The sequence below is a fragment of the Pleurodeles waltl genome, chromosome 6 (genome assembly GCF_031143425.1).
Source record: "Pleurodeles waltl isolate 20211129_DDA chromosome 6, aPleWal1.hap1.20221129, whole genome shotgun sequence".
NCBI lineage: Eukaryota > Metazoa > Chordata > Amphibia > Caudata > Salamandridae > Pleurodeles > Pleurodeles waltl.
This window is the reverse complement of record NC_090445.1, coordinates 1589358758-1589371387: the sequence shown is the minus strand read 5'-3', so window position 1 is coordinate 1589371387 and position 12630 is coordinate 1589358758. Positions and strand designations below refer to the sequence as shown.

The 12630-nt window shown below is 42.9% G+C and overlaps 1 protein-coding gene across 5 annotated transcripts in view; it reads left to right on the top strand.

Annotated features, from left to right (window-relative positions):
• Window positions 1–10827, top strand: part of ALAD (aminolevulinate dehydratase) — a 136844-nt gene extending 126017 nt beyond the window's left edge. For all 5 annotated transcript variants that reach the window (XM_069241404.1, XM_069241402.1, XM_069241403.1 and 2 more), the window contains exons 9-12: window positions 435–522; window positions 4775–4861; window positions 5393–5522; window positions 9148–10827. In XM_069241404.1, coding sequence (XP_069097505.1) covers window positions 435–522; window positions 4775–4861; window positions 5393–5522; window positions 9148–9209 — 367 coding nt within the window. In that variant the 3' untranslated portion in view covers window positions 9210–10827. The remainder of the gene's footprint in view (window positions 1–434; window positions 523–4774; window positions 4862–5392; window positions 5523–9147) is intronic.
• Window positions 10828–12630: the final 1803 nt, after the last annotated feature.

Genomic DNA, 12630 nt, shown 5'->3' with positions numbered 1-12630 from the left:
TCATTGGTGTTTTGTGCTTTTTGGTGCTGCTTTTATTTAAAACTGTAAAATGTCATATCTCTGGTTCCTCTTATTGGATTTTTAGTCATTTTGGTGATTAAATGTTACTCTTTTTCTAATTTGGTTTGTGATTTCTATTGTTTGATGTTTTGACTTCATTACTTCCTTGGTACTGCATGAATACTTTACACACTGCCGTATGTTAAGCCTGTTTGCTCTGTGACATAGCTTCCAGGGGTTTTAGCTCAGGTTAATTCAGTGACTTGGAGAGTTCACCCTGACAAGCGTAGTCATCATTGCTTGAATTGGGTTGCGTCCCATCCCAAATAATAACCCAATTTCTAACACAAAACTTATTGGGGTTCTGGGCACTTGTTAGGAGCACATTCAAACCCTTCTATAATATTTATAATATTGAAACTTTTTTTTTGCAGAGATGCTGCTCTTTCCAAACCTGCCTTTGGGGACAGGCGATGCTACCAGCTGCCACCTGGAGCTCGTGGTCTTGCCAGAAGAGCTGTGGTAAGTACAGATGTCGGCTCCTTCCAGTCTGTTTTACCTTTTTTTTTTTTTTGCTGCTTTAGAATTGGTTTTTAGGCTGCTGGATGTGCTTGTGAGTTTGCTGTGTGTTTAGAGGCCCAACATCGAGCAGGGGCATTGGTTCTCAGAACCTTCTCCAGTTTGGTTGTCTGTTATTGGAGGAAGAAGGAAGTACCAGTGCGTGGTGTGTGCTGCGGCTATATGTTTGATTTCCCTTTCTGATAGAACAGAAGAGACTGAATTGGAATTTATAGGTATTGTTTTTGTTTTTACTGAGCATTACCGTGCATGGGTGAACTTTAACAGTGACCTCCGTCATTGCTGGATCTCCAAATTGGCTGTACACTTCTCTGCAAAGTTTAACTATCCTAGCTATGACTGGCCCAGTTGTCTCCTTTGACTCAGCAGGTGCCTCACGTTTTATGTCAGCAACCTTTAGCAAAGGTTAATTTATAAGGAGAATACATAAAGGTGCTGTTGCGCTAGATATGGTGTCTGTATAAACTTTCATTGTCGCAAGTGGAAAGCTATTGAAATTAGACCTTGCACCTCAGATGGTAAGAAGGCTTAATAGTACTCTCAGCCACTACAATGATCAATACCTTCCACACCCTCTATCAAAAAGTATAGGGTGCAACTCTTTCTCTTCTTGGTCCCTTGCATCCAGCTACATTGGCAGTGGGGAAGTTTTCCTGACAAAATATCTTTATTAAAATCTAATGATATCCGAAATCTTATGCTGACATCAAATCTAATATTTAGGAATGTTTTTGGCATCAGTGCTTCTACATTTGAGGGAGGGGGCCGTGGCCAACTGCCTAAGATTACGGATGGTCATTCGTGAGCTCAGCGGCTTGCCTTGTGCCATCTGTCCAGATCTGGCTCACCAACACATTTCCACTGTAAGTGGAGACGGTGCTCCTCACATCCAATCTCCCCAGGGCGAGCAAGCTGTGGATTTCTGGCTGTCCCGACCCTGGATTGTGGTGACACTTAAGCACATTTCCACAGTAAAACTAGGGATTGGAAAGATGAGGTAGTGACCGCAGCTTGACCAAGATATCGACCGCCTCAAAGTGCTGAGGTAGCAAACCCCTGTGACTCGATAAGGAGCTCCTTAGACTAAGCCTTCCGTTGAAAGCTTTTAGACTCCACCCTCCCCTGGGAGTGAAACCAACCCCAATGGGCGAACGGAATGGGAGACAAGACAGATTAGCTGCTGTACTGGCTTGCAAGCATACACAGTGGTTGAAAGATTGTCCTGAACTTCGTATTCCTAGTAGAGAGGAAGTACGTGCAATGCTACCCATAGCTGCCGAGATTGCTTCATACTATGGTGCCTTATATGCCCCACTCCCGTCTCCCCCCCCCCCCCCCCCCACCACTACACTCCCGGAAACCATCCGATAGTACATGACCTCCTGAAAAATACCCTCTCACCGGAGCAAAGAGCTGAACTAGATCTCCTAATTACTGTGGAGGAGGTGCAGCAGGCCATTACCCGTGATGCCCTCGGGCAAGACCCCAGGCCCTGACGCCTTTCCCCTGGAATTCTTCAAAGAGGAATTCACTGCCCACATTCACTAGCGATTTATAACCACACATTCGGGAAGCACTCCCACGACTTAAGGGGTGACCATAACAGTCCTCCTCAAACCTAGCATGGTCTCTGCTGCTGCACTGCGACAGCCCAAAGAGATGAACTCTAGCAGGACAGTGACCTGCTGCTGGTAGATGTGGTGCATGCTTTTGACATGGTCCACTGGTCATTCCTCCTGGCAGGTCTTCACAAAATGTAATTTGAAATGCTGGTTTGAAACCCTCTGTAGTTTATGGGCGGGAGTTCGGGTTATTGGAATTCTATCCCCTCCTTTTCTGATAGAGCGCTGCACTCATCAGGACCGCCCGCTCTCACCTTGAGTGGATGCCCGGGTGCATGGTTTACATTGGCAGGAAGACCTAGAGGCTAGTTTCCCTGCATGTTGACAATATGTTACTATATGTCCAGCGCCCTGGGGACCCGGTTCCCTGTCTCATTGAAATTTTACATCTCTGTGGAGATGCTTCGGGGCTAAGGGTGAACTGGTGGACATCCACCTGATAATGAGAGAGATATTGACACTTTCAATAAGACGCCTGGCTTTGAGTAGAAGAAGACAGATATCTTTATTTGGGAATGTCTGCCTTTATTCAGCAGTGATGTTGGGCTCCCAAGGCCTTCCCCAACCCAAGTCTCATGCGACAAATGTCACATGTCGCCATATGATGTGGGTCTAGGATGGGCTGACCTTAAACTGTACGACATGTTTTTTCTTATGGTGCCTATCAGTGACTGGACGTACGGTGCTAGAGACCACCCCGCCGACTGACTGGAAGTCGAGCTCCATGAGCCACATTGAACATTAAACTTGTTATTTGGTGGAGCCTTACCTCCTTTATTGCCCCTGTCACACACTTTCTCATCCTCTGTTAGCACACTGCACTGGAATATATTCAGTGGCATGGCAGGTTAACAGCAGCAACGCCATTGTGACGGGGTACCTGGCTGTCTGAAACGCTTTAAATATTTTTACATATTCTATTACCCCACACTTAGGCTTTGGCGAATGGGGAGAGCTGCCAGCCTGAACTGTTTTAGATGTGCTTCCTAACTTGTCACCTTCTTCCACACCGTCTGGGAATGCCCTGTGATCATTCATTACTGGAAGACTGTTAATGGGCTTCTGAGTGAAGTGCTGGATGGACAGTTGGAATTAAATCCCAAAATAGTCATACTGGGCATTATAAACAACTCGCGGGCTGCCTGGTGGCCAAAAGAGACATAGCTCGCCACATTCGTGATGCCCGCCCGCCCCCTCCCACAGTTACTGAATGGACTAATGGAACGAACCACTGCGCCGCACCAGAAGGCCTGTGGAGTACAAATACTTCAAAATATGGTCTCTCTTGAGTTGGACCATGGTGACGTTGGGGCAAGAAGGTACTGCCATATGATGCAGCATTATATCGAGGGTGATGAAGGTGTGCTTCTATACTATAAAATTGCTTCTATAATGTATATTGAATGTCTTGCTGAGCGAAGACTTCTGCAAGACGATGGCATTGGTTGTGAATGCATGTTCTATTTAAGCAACAAAAATAAAGTTTAGAAAAAGAAAATTCAGATTTAATTTCAATTGAGTACTCTAGAAAACCACTACAAGGGCAAAGAGCAATATATGTGAGCTATTGAGACTTGGACTATTATCCTTTGCTTAGGTCACAAATATCGGGGGTTATTGATCCTGTTTTGATTCTGAAAGGGATGCGATTTCATGGTATGGTGGGGGTTTAGCTTCCATCTTCCCTACACTTTCATTTTCAGCACATCAGGATAACAAGGAGGAGAGGTGGGCCAACCTCTGTTATTTAGGATGTCAAAGGGACGTGACTATCCTTACTCCCTGTTTGTTATGCAACGGAAACGAGACACATGGTGCTTTATAAAATACTTAAAACAAAGAAAATATATATGAGCCTTTATGGTAGGCATCTGTTTAACATGTCACAGATGATGCTCAGTCATATCCACCTTGGAGCACTTCAAGTGAACCAAGCACACAAGAGGTCTGGTAGGGAATAAATGTCCAGACATTTTAACAACGCCACAATCGGGAAAAAATTTAAAATCCAACTTTTTAAACTTTCTTGCCCTTTGCCCGGTGGTGCAGGGTAAATTCTTAGTATTGTGAAAGACGTGTTTCGATTTTCTAATAACTTCTTGGTATTAGAGTTATTTGTTGTTATGTTTTTATTCTGTGCTGCACAGTTCTTTAGTGCTCATCTGTGGCATTACGTGCTTCCAGAAACGGTTAATAAGTAAATAAAAACAAATTAAGTGTAGTGTGACATGCTGTTCTACCTTCTCACTACGGGTACTTAACTTGTAGAACTGCTTGCTTGGATTGTCCATGCAGAAGTTGGCAAGCAACTTCCATGGCACGGTGGAGGAGAATTCAAACTGTAAAAGGAGTTCTAAAAATCTTTAACTCGCTAATTTTGATTGTGGCAATGACTGTGGAAATTTTGACCTCCGGGCAATGGACTTTGATTAGGGCAGGTAGGTGGCATTTGTTTGCTGAACTATGCCAGTCTTTAATCTGTATAGGTAGCAGTACTCTTTTGAACGCCCATACTTGCAGCGTGCTTCTGGCAAGTGTGAAGTTTGTCACATGCATTTCTTTAATCTTTTAAGGACCGTGATGTTCGGGAAGGAGCCGACATGCTGATGGTGAAACCAGGAATGCCATATTTGGATCTAGTCAGGGAGGTAAAGGACAGAGTAAGTATGAATGATTCTTACTCCTATTTCCCATTTCTTAAAGGGCAATACCCCTATATAATTTGCTGACCGTCATTGGTTCCTTTAAGGACACCAAAGTACTCATCTTAAAGAACAAGGACTCTTAATTAAACGTGTGTCCCCTACGTATGCCCCAAGTTTATATAGCTTTTGATAGACTGACTCAGAAGTACTCTCAGGAAATTATACCATGTGCTGTTCCTTCCCACATGTGCGTAATCAATCCTCAGCATCACACACACACACACACACACACACATACTTTACACCAAAAGCTAAGTCGAAGTCCTCACAGATGTCCACCCCAGAACCTACCCTACCATGACCAGCTTAGTTCCTGGATTTTTAACTGTGGGAGAGTGAGAGTGCCCAATGAGATACCAAACCTGTGGTGTACATCTTACCATGCTAATGATGATCAACTCAGTGCATGAGAACAGACGTTGTAAGAATGGCATAGTATCATGTTTAAACAACAAATTAATTCTCTGTTGTGTTGTTCGTTTTCAGCACCCCAATCACCCACTAGCTGTGTACCATGTCTCTGGGGAATATGCCATGCTATGGCACGGGGCAGAGGCAGGAGCCTTTGACCTCAAGGTGGCAGTCTTGGAGTCCATGACCAGCTTCAGGAGAGCAGGTAAGAAAATCAGATCTCAAGAATTTGTGTGAGAAGATTGCTATCTGCCACATTTCTATGTGTACCTTTCAGCATCTAAAGAGTGACTGAAATCGTCAAACTGTTGAAATGAAAACCTTTTAATAGTTCAGGATTAATGATGAGTCGTGCTGAAATTCTTCTCTCTGGGTGCTTCCTAATTTTGATGTTTAGTGGATGCTTAAAGGTTGGAGTCAAAGCAAGACGACATCAGAATAGTTGATAAGGACTTATGCTGGTGGAGTGGAGTGGAGATTGAGGGCCAGATGAAGGAAGCCTTTTGCGCGTTGCAAACTGCGAAAAACGAATTTTGCGACGCCCAAAAGGCTTAACGCGATGCACAACCTCAAATTGCGAGTCGGTACCGACTTGCAATTTGAGGCTGCGACTCGCAAATAGGAAGGGACCCCTTCCCCTTTGTGAATGTCAAAAAAAATATTTTTTCAGAGCAGGCAGTGGTCCTCTGGACCTTTAAGGAAAACGGGCTGCAGAAAGAAAAAAAAACTGCTTTATTTAAAAGCAGTCACAGACATGGTGGTCTGCTGTCTCCAGCAGGCCACCATCCCTGTGAGTGCATTGACTCACTACGGGGTCGCAAACTGCGACCCACCTCATTAATATTCATGAGGTGGGTCTTTGCACCCCCATAGCGAGTCGCAGAAGGTGTCTGAGACACCTTTCTGCATAATATTTTGCGAGTTGCAAATTGCGAGTCGCTATGACTCGCAATTTGCAAGTCACAAAATATTTTTTTGCTACATCTGGCCCTGAGTTCCAAAGGCTGTGCTGGTATTTGACGCTAGGGTCAGTGGTGTTATGTGTCGGGAGGTGTCTAACGTTGACACCTCTGGTGTGAGTGTCTGCAAGTGGAATAGGTGTTAAGGATAACTAATCAGTGGTAATTAAAAAACCATGTGTAAAAGACCTAATGTAAGTCGGGGCATTTGTAGTGCTCTGACTAAAGGATTGTGTCTTTGCTTAACTGTGTTTCTTCATTAGAAAAATGGTTATTCCTCTTCAAGTTCAACGTGTTATTGTTTGGGTGAGTCTATTTAGTTATATTGGCAGGCAGTACATTTCCAATCAATATGGAATTAATTAAAGATAGTTGTGCCATGACTGATTAGTTACTTCCAGGGGAATGCTGTAATAGCCGTTTTTGAAGCTACTTCACCAGTTATCTTTCCCAGATGTTTGTATTGTGATCAAATACAGACCAGGGCCAAGAAGTGCTCCTGGCCTTTACTTGCAAATGTGATTTTGGATGTTACGTGGTTAAGAAATTTGAAAGACCCTTCTAGGCTGTATATAATTGAAATGTAACAGCTTTGTTTTGGTAACCTTTAGCCGAGGAAAGCTAATTAGTATGTTCCTTTTAAAAGGCGCTTCTGTCACCAAGTAGCATAATCACTGCCTGTTTTGAAGAATATGGGTAAGCTACATTACATCATCAGACAGATGTCAAGCAGTGCCCCAGGCAACATATGTTTAAATCTGTGGGCTGTACCATTGCATCTCAGTGTTTGGGTATCCTCTTGTTGTAATCACAAACTCTACTGAGTGCACTTGTCTGTGCCATTCATATCTGTTTGTCAAAATGAAAAGCAGAAAGGAGATATTAATGGCAACATGTTTAGTTTTTTGCACTTTATAAGTCTTAACAGGAAGGATAGAATTTTTGCACGTGTCTACATATTCTTACCTACAACATTTTCTTAATCTCACTTACATGAAACTATTTCTGACATCTTAACAGCTGTTTTTATGTGTTTCATTTCGAACTATAGATTCTACTTTTATTCTTCATGTCTGAAAACATATTATCTCTTTCATTTGAAAAAGCTAGATAGTAGGAAAGGTGATGATGTATCCATGTAACGTAAGGAATAAAATACTCTCTGCTGGACATTAGGTGGACATTGAAAGTTCCCCAGAGGCATGCACTATTGTTATAATATATGGAAGTTGGTTCTTGATCCCGCATATAAACTCCACCACAGCAAGTACATTGTGCCTTATATAAGAGAGTGCAAAGCAAATCTAAATTACCTGTAGCCCAGAATACCAAATGGAAAATATTCATGTGGCACCTCTTCCTCAAAATAAAAAAAGAATTATTATATGTCTGAGCTTTTCACAACTTCCTCGGTCTGCCCAATCTGACTCAAACAAAATTTGTTCATCCCTCCAAATAACACAGTTGCCACTATCTCGACAAGATCACTTTGTTGCCAAAGGTGCTGCAATCAGTTAGGTGACCTGTTTCTCCCATGATAACCCAGCAATTCCACACAAATCCAAGGCAGCTGAAAAAGTAAATTAGGGCACAGTAATGGGAAGGGGGCCTCTAACCTCAAATGTTAAAGGAATTGTTAAAAAAAAAAAAAAATCAGCCTTCAAAATTCTGATATTAGGGGCACGAGAAGATCTGTTCATACTTGGCTATTGTTGAGCAACTTTTTTAGCCTACAAAGTGGCTAGATGTACATCCCATTAGTGGGGAAGCATATTCACCTTGTGTTTCCACAGGGATGAGATGGTTCTCCATATCCATTCATGTTTTCTGCCAAAGGTTTTGTCAGAGTTGTGTTTAAAGCATCAGTTATCCTTCTTTTTCTTATTTTAAGCCCCAATTCTGTGTCCATCTGCATGTGCCACATTTAATCTATGTAATGCTTTACCACAAGCCTCATACTTACCTCAAATACTACACTTTCAACTTTAATTCAAGAGCTGATCCCCAGTTTAGTCTTGGTGGGTTAAAGAATGTCTTCCACCAGACCTATTTTGGACATTAGAACTGCTTTCACTAGGTGCTTCTGTTGCTTTAGAATCGCCACCAGTCCTCTAAGCTGTACAAAGAATACAGGAGCTGACTAGGCTAAAGCTCATTGTCCAGAGATGAAGGTACTATTGCACTAAGTGTAGCTTTGCAGCCAAAAGACAACACTTCTGCAAGATATTTAGCAATTTGCCTTTTTCACTTCCTGCTCAGGGCACATGGTATGCATTTAAAACCATTACATTTAGGAATTAAATAAAAAGTGTGTCCAGGTAAAAGGTTAAATAACAAAACGTTTGCTTCCAATTCCACTGGCCTGTCTGAATTCCTGTACAATTAAGCTGCTTCTCTTTGGCTCGTAGCCCAATCGGAAGATAAAAGTTTTCATCCAATTACTGACTAGCTCTTTCCAGCTGTCAAGGAAATTACCAGAGAAAACCCGTAATCCAACAGGAATGAAGTAATGTCTTATTTCTGGATTTAAATTTATTGTCCTAGCCTGGCGAGGGTGTTGCAGCGTGCCGATCCAGAAGAAGCATCTTTTCTACATCTTACAATAAATATTCTTTGTCACATTTTTTTTATTCCATGTTACCTAGAAATTAGTCTCCTGGCCTGCAGATTCTCACTGGTCACAAATGCTTAAAAAGTAGGCAGCGTGGTCTGTTTCAGCTATTTGGCTGCATGTTATTTAAGGGGTTTCGGAGCGGTAATGAGATATAACACTGCAGTTGTGTGTACTTAGGTTTCACTTCTCACTGTTGTTGCGTTCAGATCTTCCCTTTTAAAAATGTTTTGAATCTTTGTTCATTTCTTATTTTACAGGTGCTGATGTTATCATAACTTACTATGTGCCTCAACTTTTGAAGTGGCTGAAAGAACTGTGAGCCACCAAGCGAACCTGGATCACAAATTATGATTTTATAGCTTGTTGATAAAAACCATAGGGGACACAAGTGAAGCAAACGACCATGCTTGTTGATCCTCCGAAAAGCAAAATCCATTTCACAATCAGCAACAAATATGCAAATAATCTCCATTTTCATTTATTCCATATACATTTTTAGCTGGCTTCTGTATTGTCAATAACTGGAGAGACATACCTAGTTGTTTCTAGGTACTGAGGTCAAACCTGCCCATTTCTAGAAACAATACAGAGGAAACTTAGTAGTAAGAAGCCATTGTAGTTGGCCCAGCCACCTACTGCTACTACACCTTTGACCTTGAAATAGATGCTTTCTGCACATGTTAATGCATACATACCTACCCCTTTTTAACAGCTTCTCCACCCACTGCCTTTATTCTAGCCTGTCCACTGTATGCTTTATGGCTGTCATACAATATTTCATTAGCAATGTGTTCTGAGATGTACTGTAGGGATGGCCTGGCTTAAAGAACATTACTTCTCCTTGAATGGTGGGACCTCTGAAAGGCCATTATGGCTCAATTAGTAAGCAGCACAAACATTAAAAAAAAAATATAAAAAACAAATTGTTCATACTGGCTTTACATCCGACCTAGCCCACTTACCTTGACTCCGGTCCCACTATACCACCTCACCTATCACCATATGAGCCCCTTTGCATCATGATTCTAATTCCTACAGACTGCACAGCTCAGTGACTCGCCATTGTGGTTCGCAGTTCCACACAGAAGACAAGATAAGCTTGACTGTTGGCAAATTATCTCTATTTTTTGACTGACCAACCAAGCTCTTACCACCTGCTGGCTGTTTCCCTTTGATTTTGAAGTTGGAGTGACTAGGCCTTGAGGAATCTTATCTTTGGACGTCAAAGCTCAAAATCAGAAAGTTACTGAACAAACCAAGCAGCATTAATGTGGAGCTGATGTCTTCACTATTAAGAACAGTTTTATTTTTATGTTGTTTTAAATACTCAAAGAAATGTCCAAAGTCTATTCTTCAAACTTGACTGCAAGGGTACATCACTGTGTTACCTGCTCAGAGTGCCGCTGACAAGTAATGTTTTAAATTTTTTGAATGCTAGAAACATTTTATGGAACTATCTGAGCATTTCTTCAATAATTTTTAAAGTGCATTGCGTAAAAGGACGTCTACATGTAAAAATAAAATACAATATGTAATCTTAAAACCTTTATCAATGCAGTGTAGTTTGTAACTGAACTACAGCCTGTAATTTGTTACAAAGTAAGTTAATTGCACCCCAACGCCCCTGTTATTGTGCATTTATTGAGTCTCATATGAGACGATGGACTGCTTGAGAGAGTGAAGTTAGAAGAGTGTGAATGGTGTGCAGATGATGAGTGGCATGAGAAGAGGTGAGAGAGAAGGCAACATTCAAAGGGGAATTGCAGCCCGTTCCTCTAGCCTTGTATTGTATGAAAGTGTCAGCATTCGTTATACACTAGGTAGGCAGGTGTAGGTAATTCTATTGCAGCACAGAAGTCATTCAAGTAAGGGTAGAACCTTTGCCATGAAGATGAGTTCTGCTTTACAACGGGAGTTAATAAAAGCGTCCAAACAAATCATATGTGTAAGAATATCCTCCTTCCTGTGTCACACACACTCTTCTAAACTGTTTGGTGAAATTTCATTTGAATGAAATAATGGTGCCATCCTGTGCCCACTTATGTGTATTACAAGTATATATTGCAATGAAAGCTATACACAATGTATTTGCCAGTATTAGTTATTTTGTTTGAGGAGTAAAATGGCTTAGCTGATGTTGAAGACGCACCTCTAAGAAAACTACATCCCAGTGCATCGACAGCCCACAAACAAACTACCCCACCTATCACTAGTTAACCTTCAGCACGTCCTTAATTATGTGCAGCTCTGCTACAGTTTGTCTAGGTTCGCACTTTATAAGTACCACATTAATATATGCATACAGTGGTGTTCATGGGTGGAAGTGATGGAAGCATCATCAGATTGTGGAAGGTGCTTACTGTATATTGTGGTGGTGCACCACTTCCATATATAGTGCAGGGGGCCAGATTGTAGAACAATTATGTTGTAGGGTTCAGTAACATTGTGACTGGCTGTTTCACAGCTGACCAGCAGCACAAGCCATTTCTCCTTATTAATGCAATATTATCCCAGGGAAAAAGTTGCAGGCAGTTGTGCCACTAAACAGTTCTTCGTGCCTTGGTCCCCTTACCTTTTCTTGGCAATAGGTCCCGTGTGTAGAGTCCTAGATTGTGGTAGTTATATCTGGCTTGGTGTGCTGACATGTTGTCTAACACTCACTAAGCCAAAGCGTTCTCCCACACAATTTATGAGAAGAATCAAAACACAAGTGTGATCCAGGCACGTAAAGTTTTATTTCAAGAGTTGATTGCCTGCTGAACCACCATGGATGTATGTCTAGATATATGCTGCTCTACATAATGTACTGGCCTGCTGAAACAGGTTCTAGAGGTAAGGACAGAGATGCAGGCACTGCCATCGGTGTGGAATGGATATACATTTGTGTATAGCATCATTACCCCTCACCGACCATCTCTTGTGTGCTACAACCAGCATCCAACCAAACACTCCAAAAGGGTGCCCATGAACCTGATGCAAATCTGATGTGGTCATTCCGACCCTGCGACGGTGGCAATCTTCACCGCTGACAGGCCGGCAGTGAAGACTGCCAGATTACGAGTGTGGCGGTTTGGCCTGTGCCAAACCGCCACTTACCCATTCCTACTGCCAGGGCGGTTGGACCCACCAGGCCGGAGAGGAGTAACCTGAACCGGGGGTCCAACCAGTACCGCCGGCGGTATCACTAGTCCTCTTTCCGCCAGGGATTTCGTGGTGGTAGGACCGCCACAAAATCCCTGGTGGAAAGGCTACTAGTGACAGGAATTTGCATTCTTGTCGCCAGTAGATGACTCCCCACCCCCCTCTACCCAAGAGCTCCCCCACCCCCTTCCAACAATCCCACCCCCATGCATACCCGCACACCTGACACTCGCATTCACAACACCCTTATACTCACACGCGCACACATGCAACACCCCCCAAATCCATACACGCACAACACCCCCACTCACACACGCACTCACTACATTCACCCCCATTGTCATGCATAAACACTCCATCCCCCTGCCCTCTCCTTTTCTTAACATACCTACACACAAAACCCCCACCCCTGTCTACATGCATGCACACATGCACCCCGACCCAGCATTCACATTCACCCACACACCCATGCACGCACAAACACTCCCCTCGCACACCCCCATTCATGACACGCATCCACACTCTCACACACATCCATCACACACCCCACCCCTCTCCCCTTGCAGAGGACACTTACCTCATCCAACGAGATACTCCTC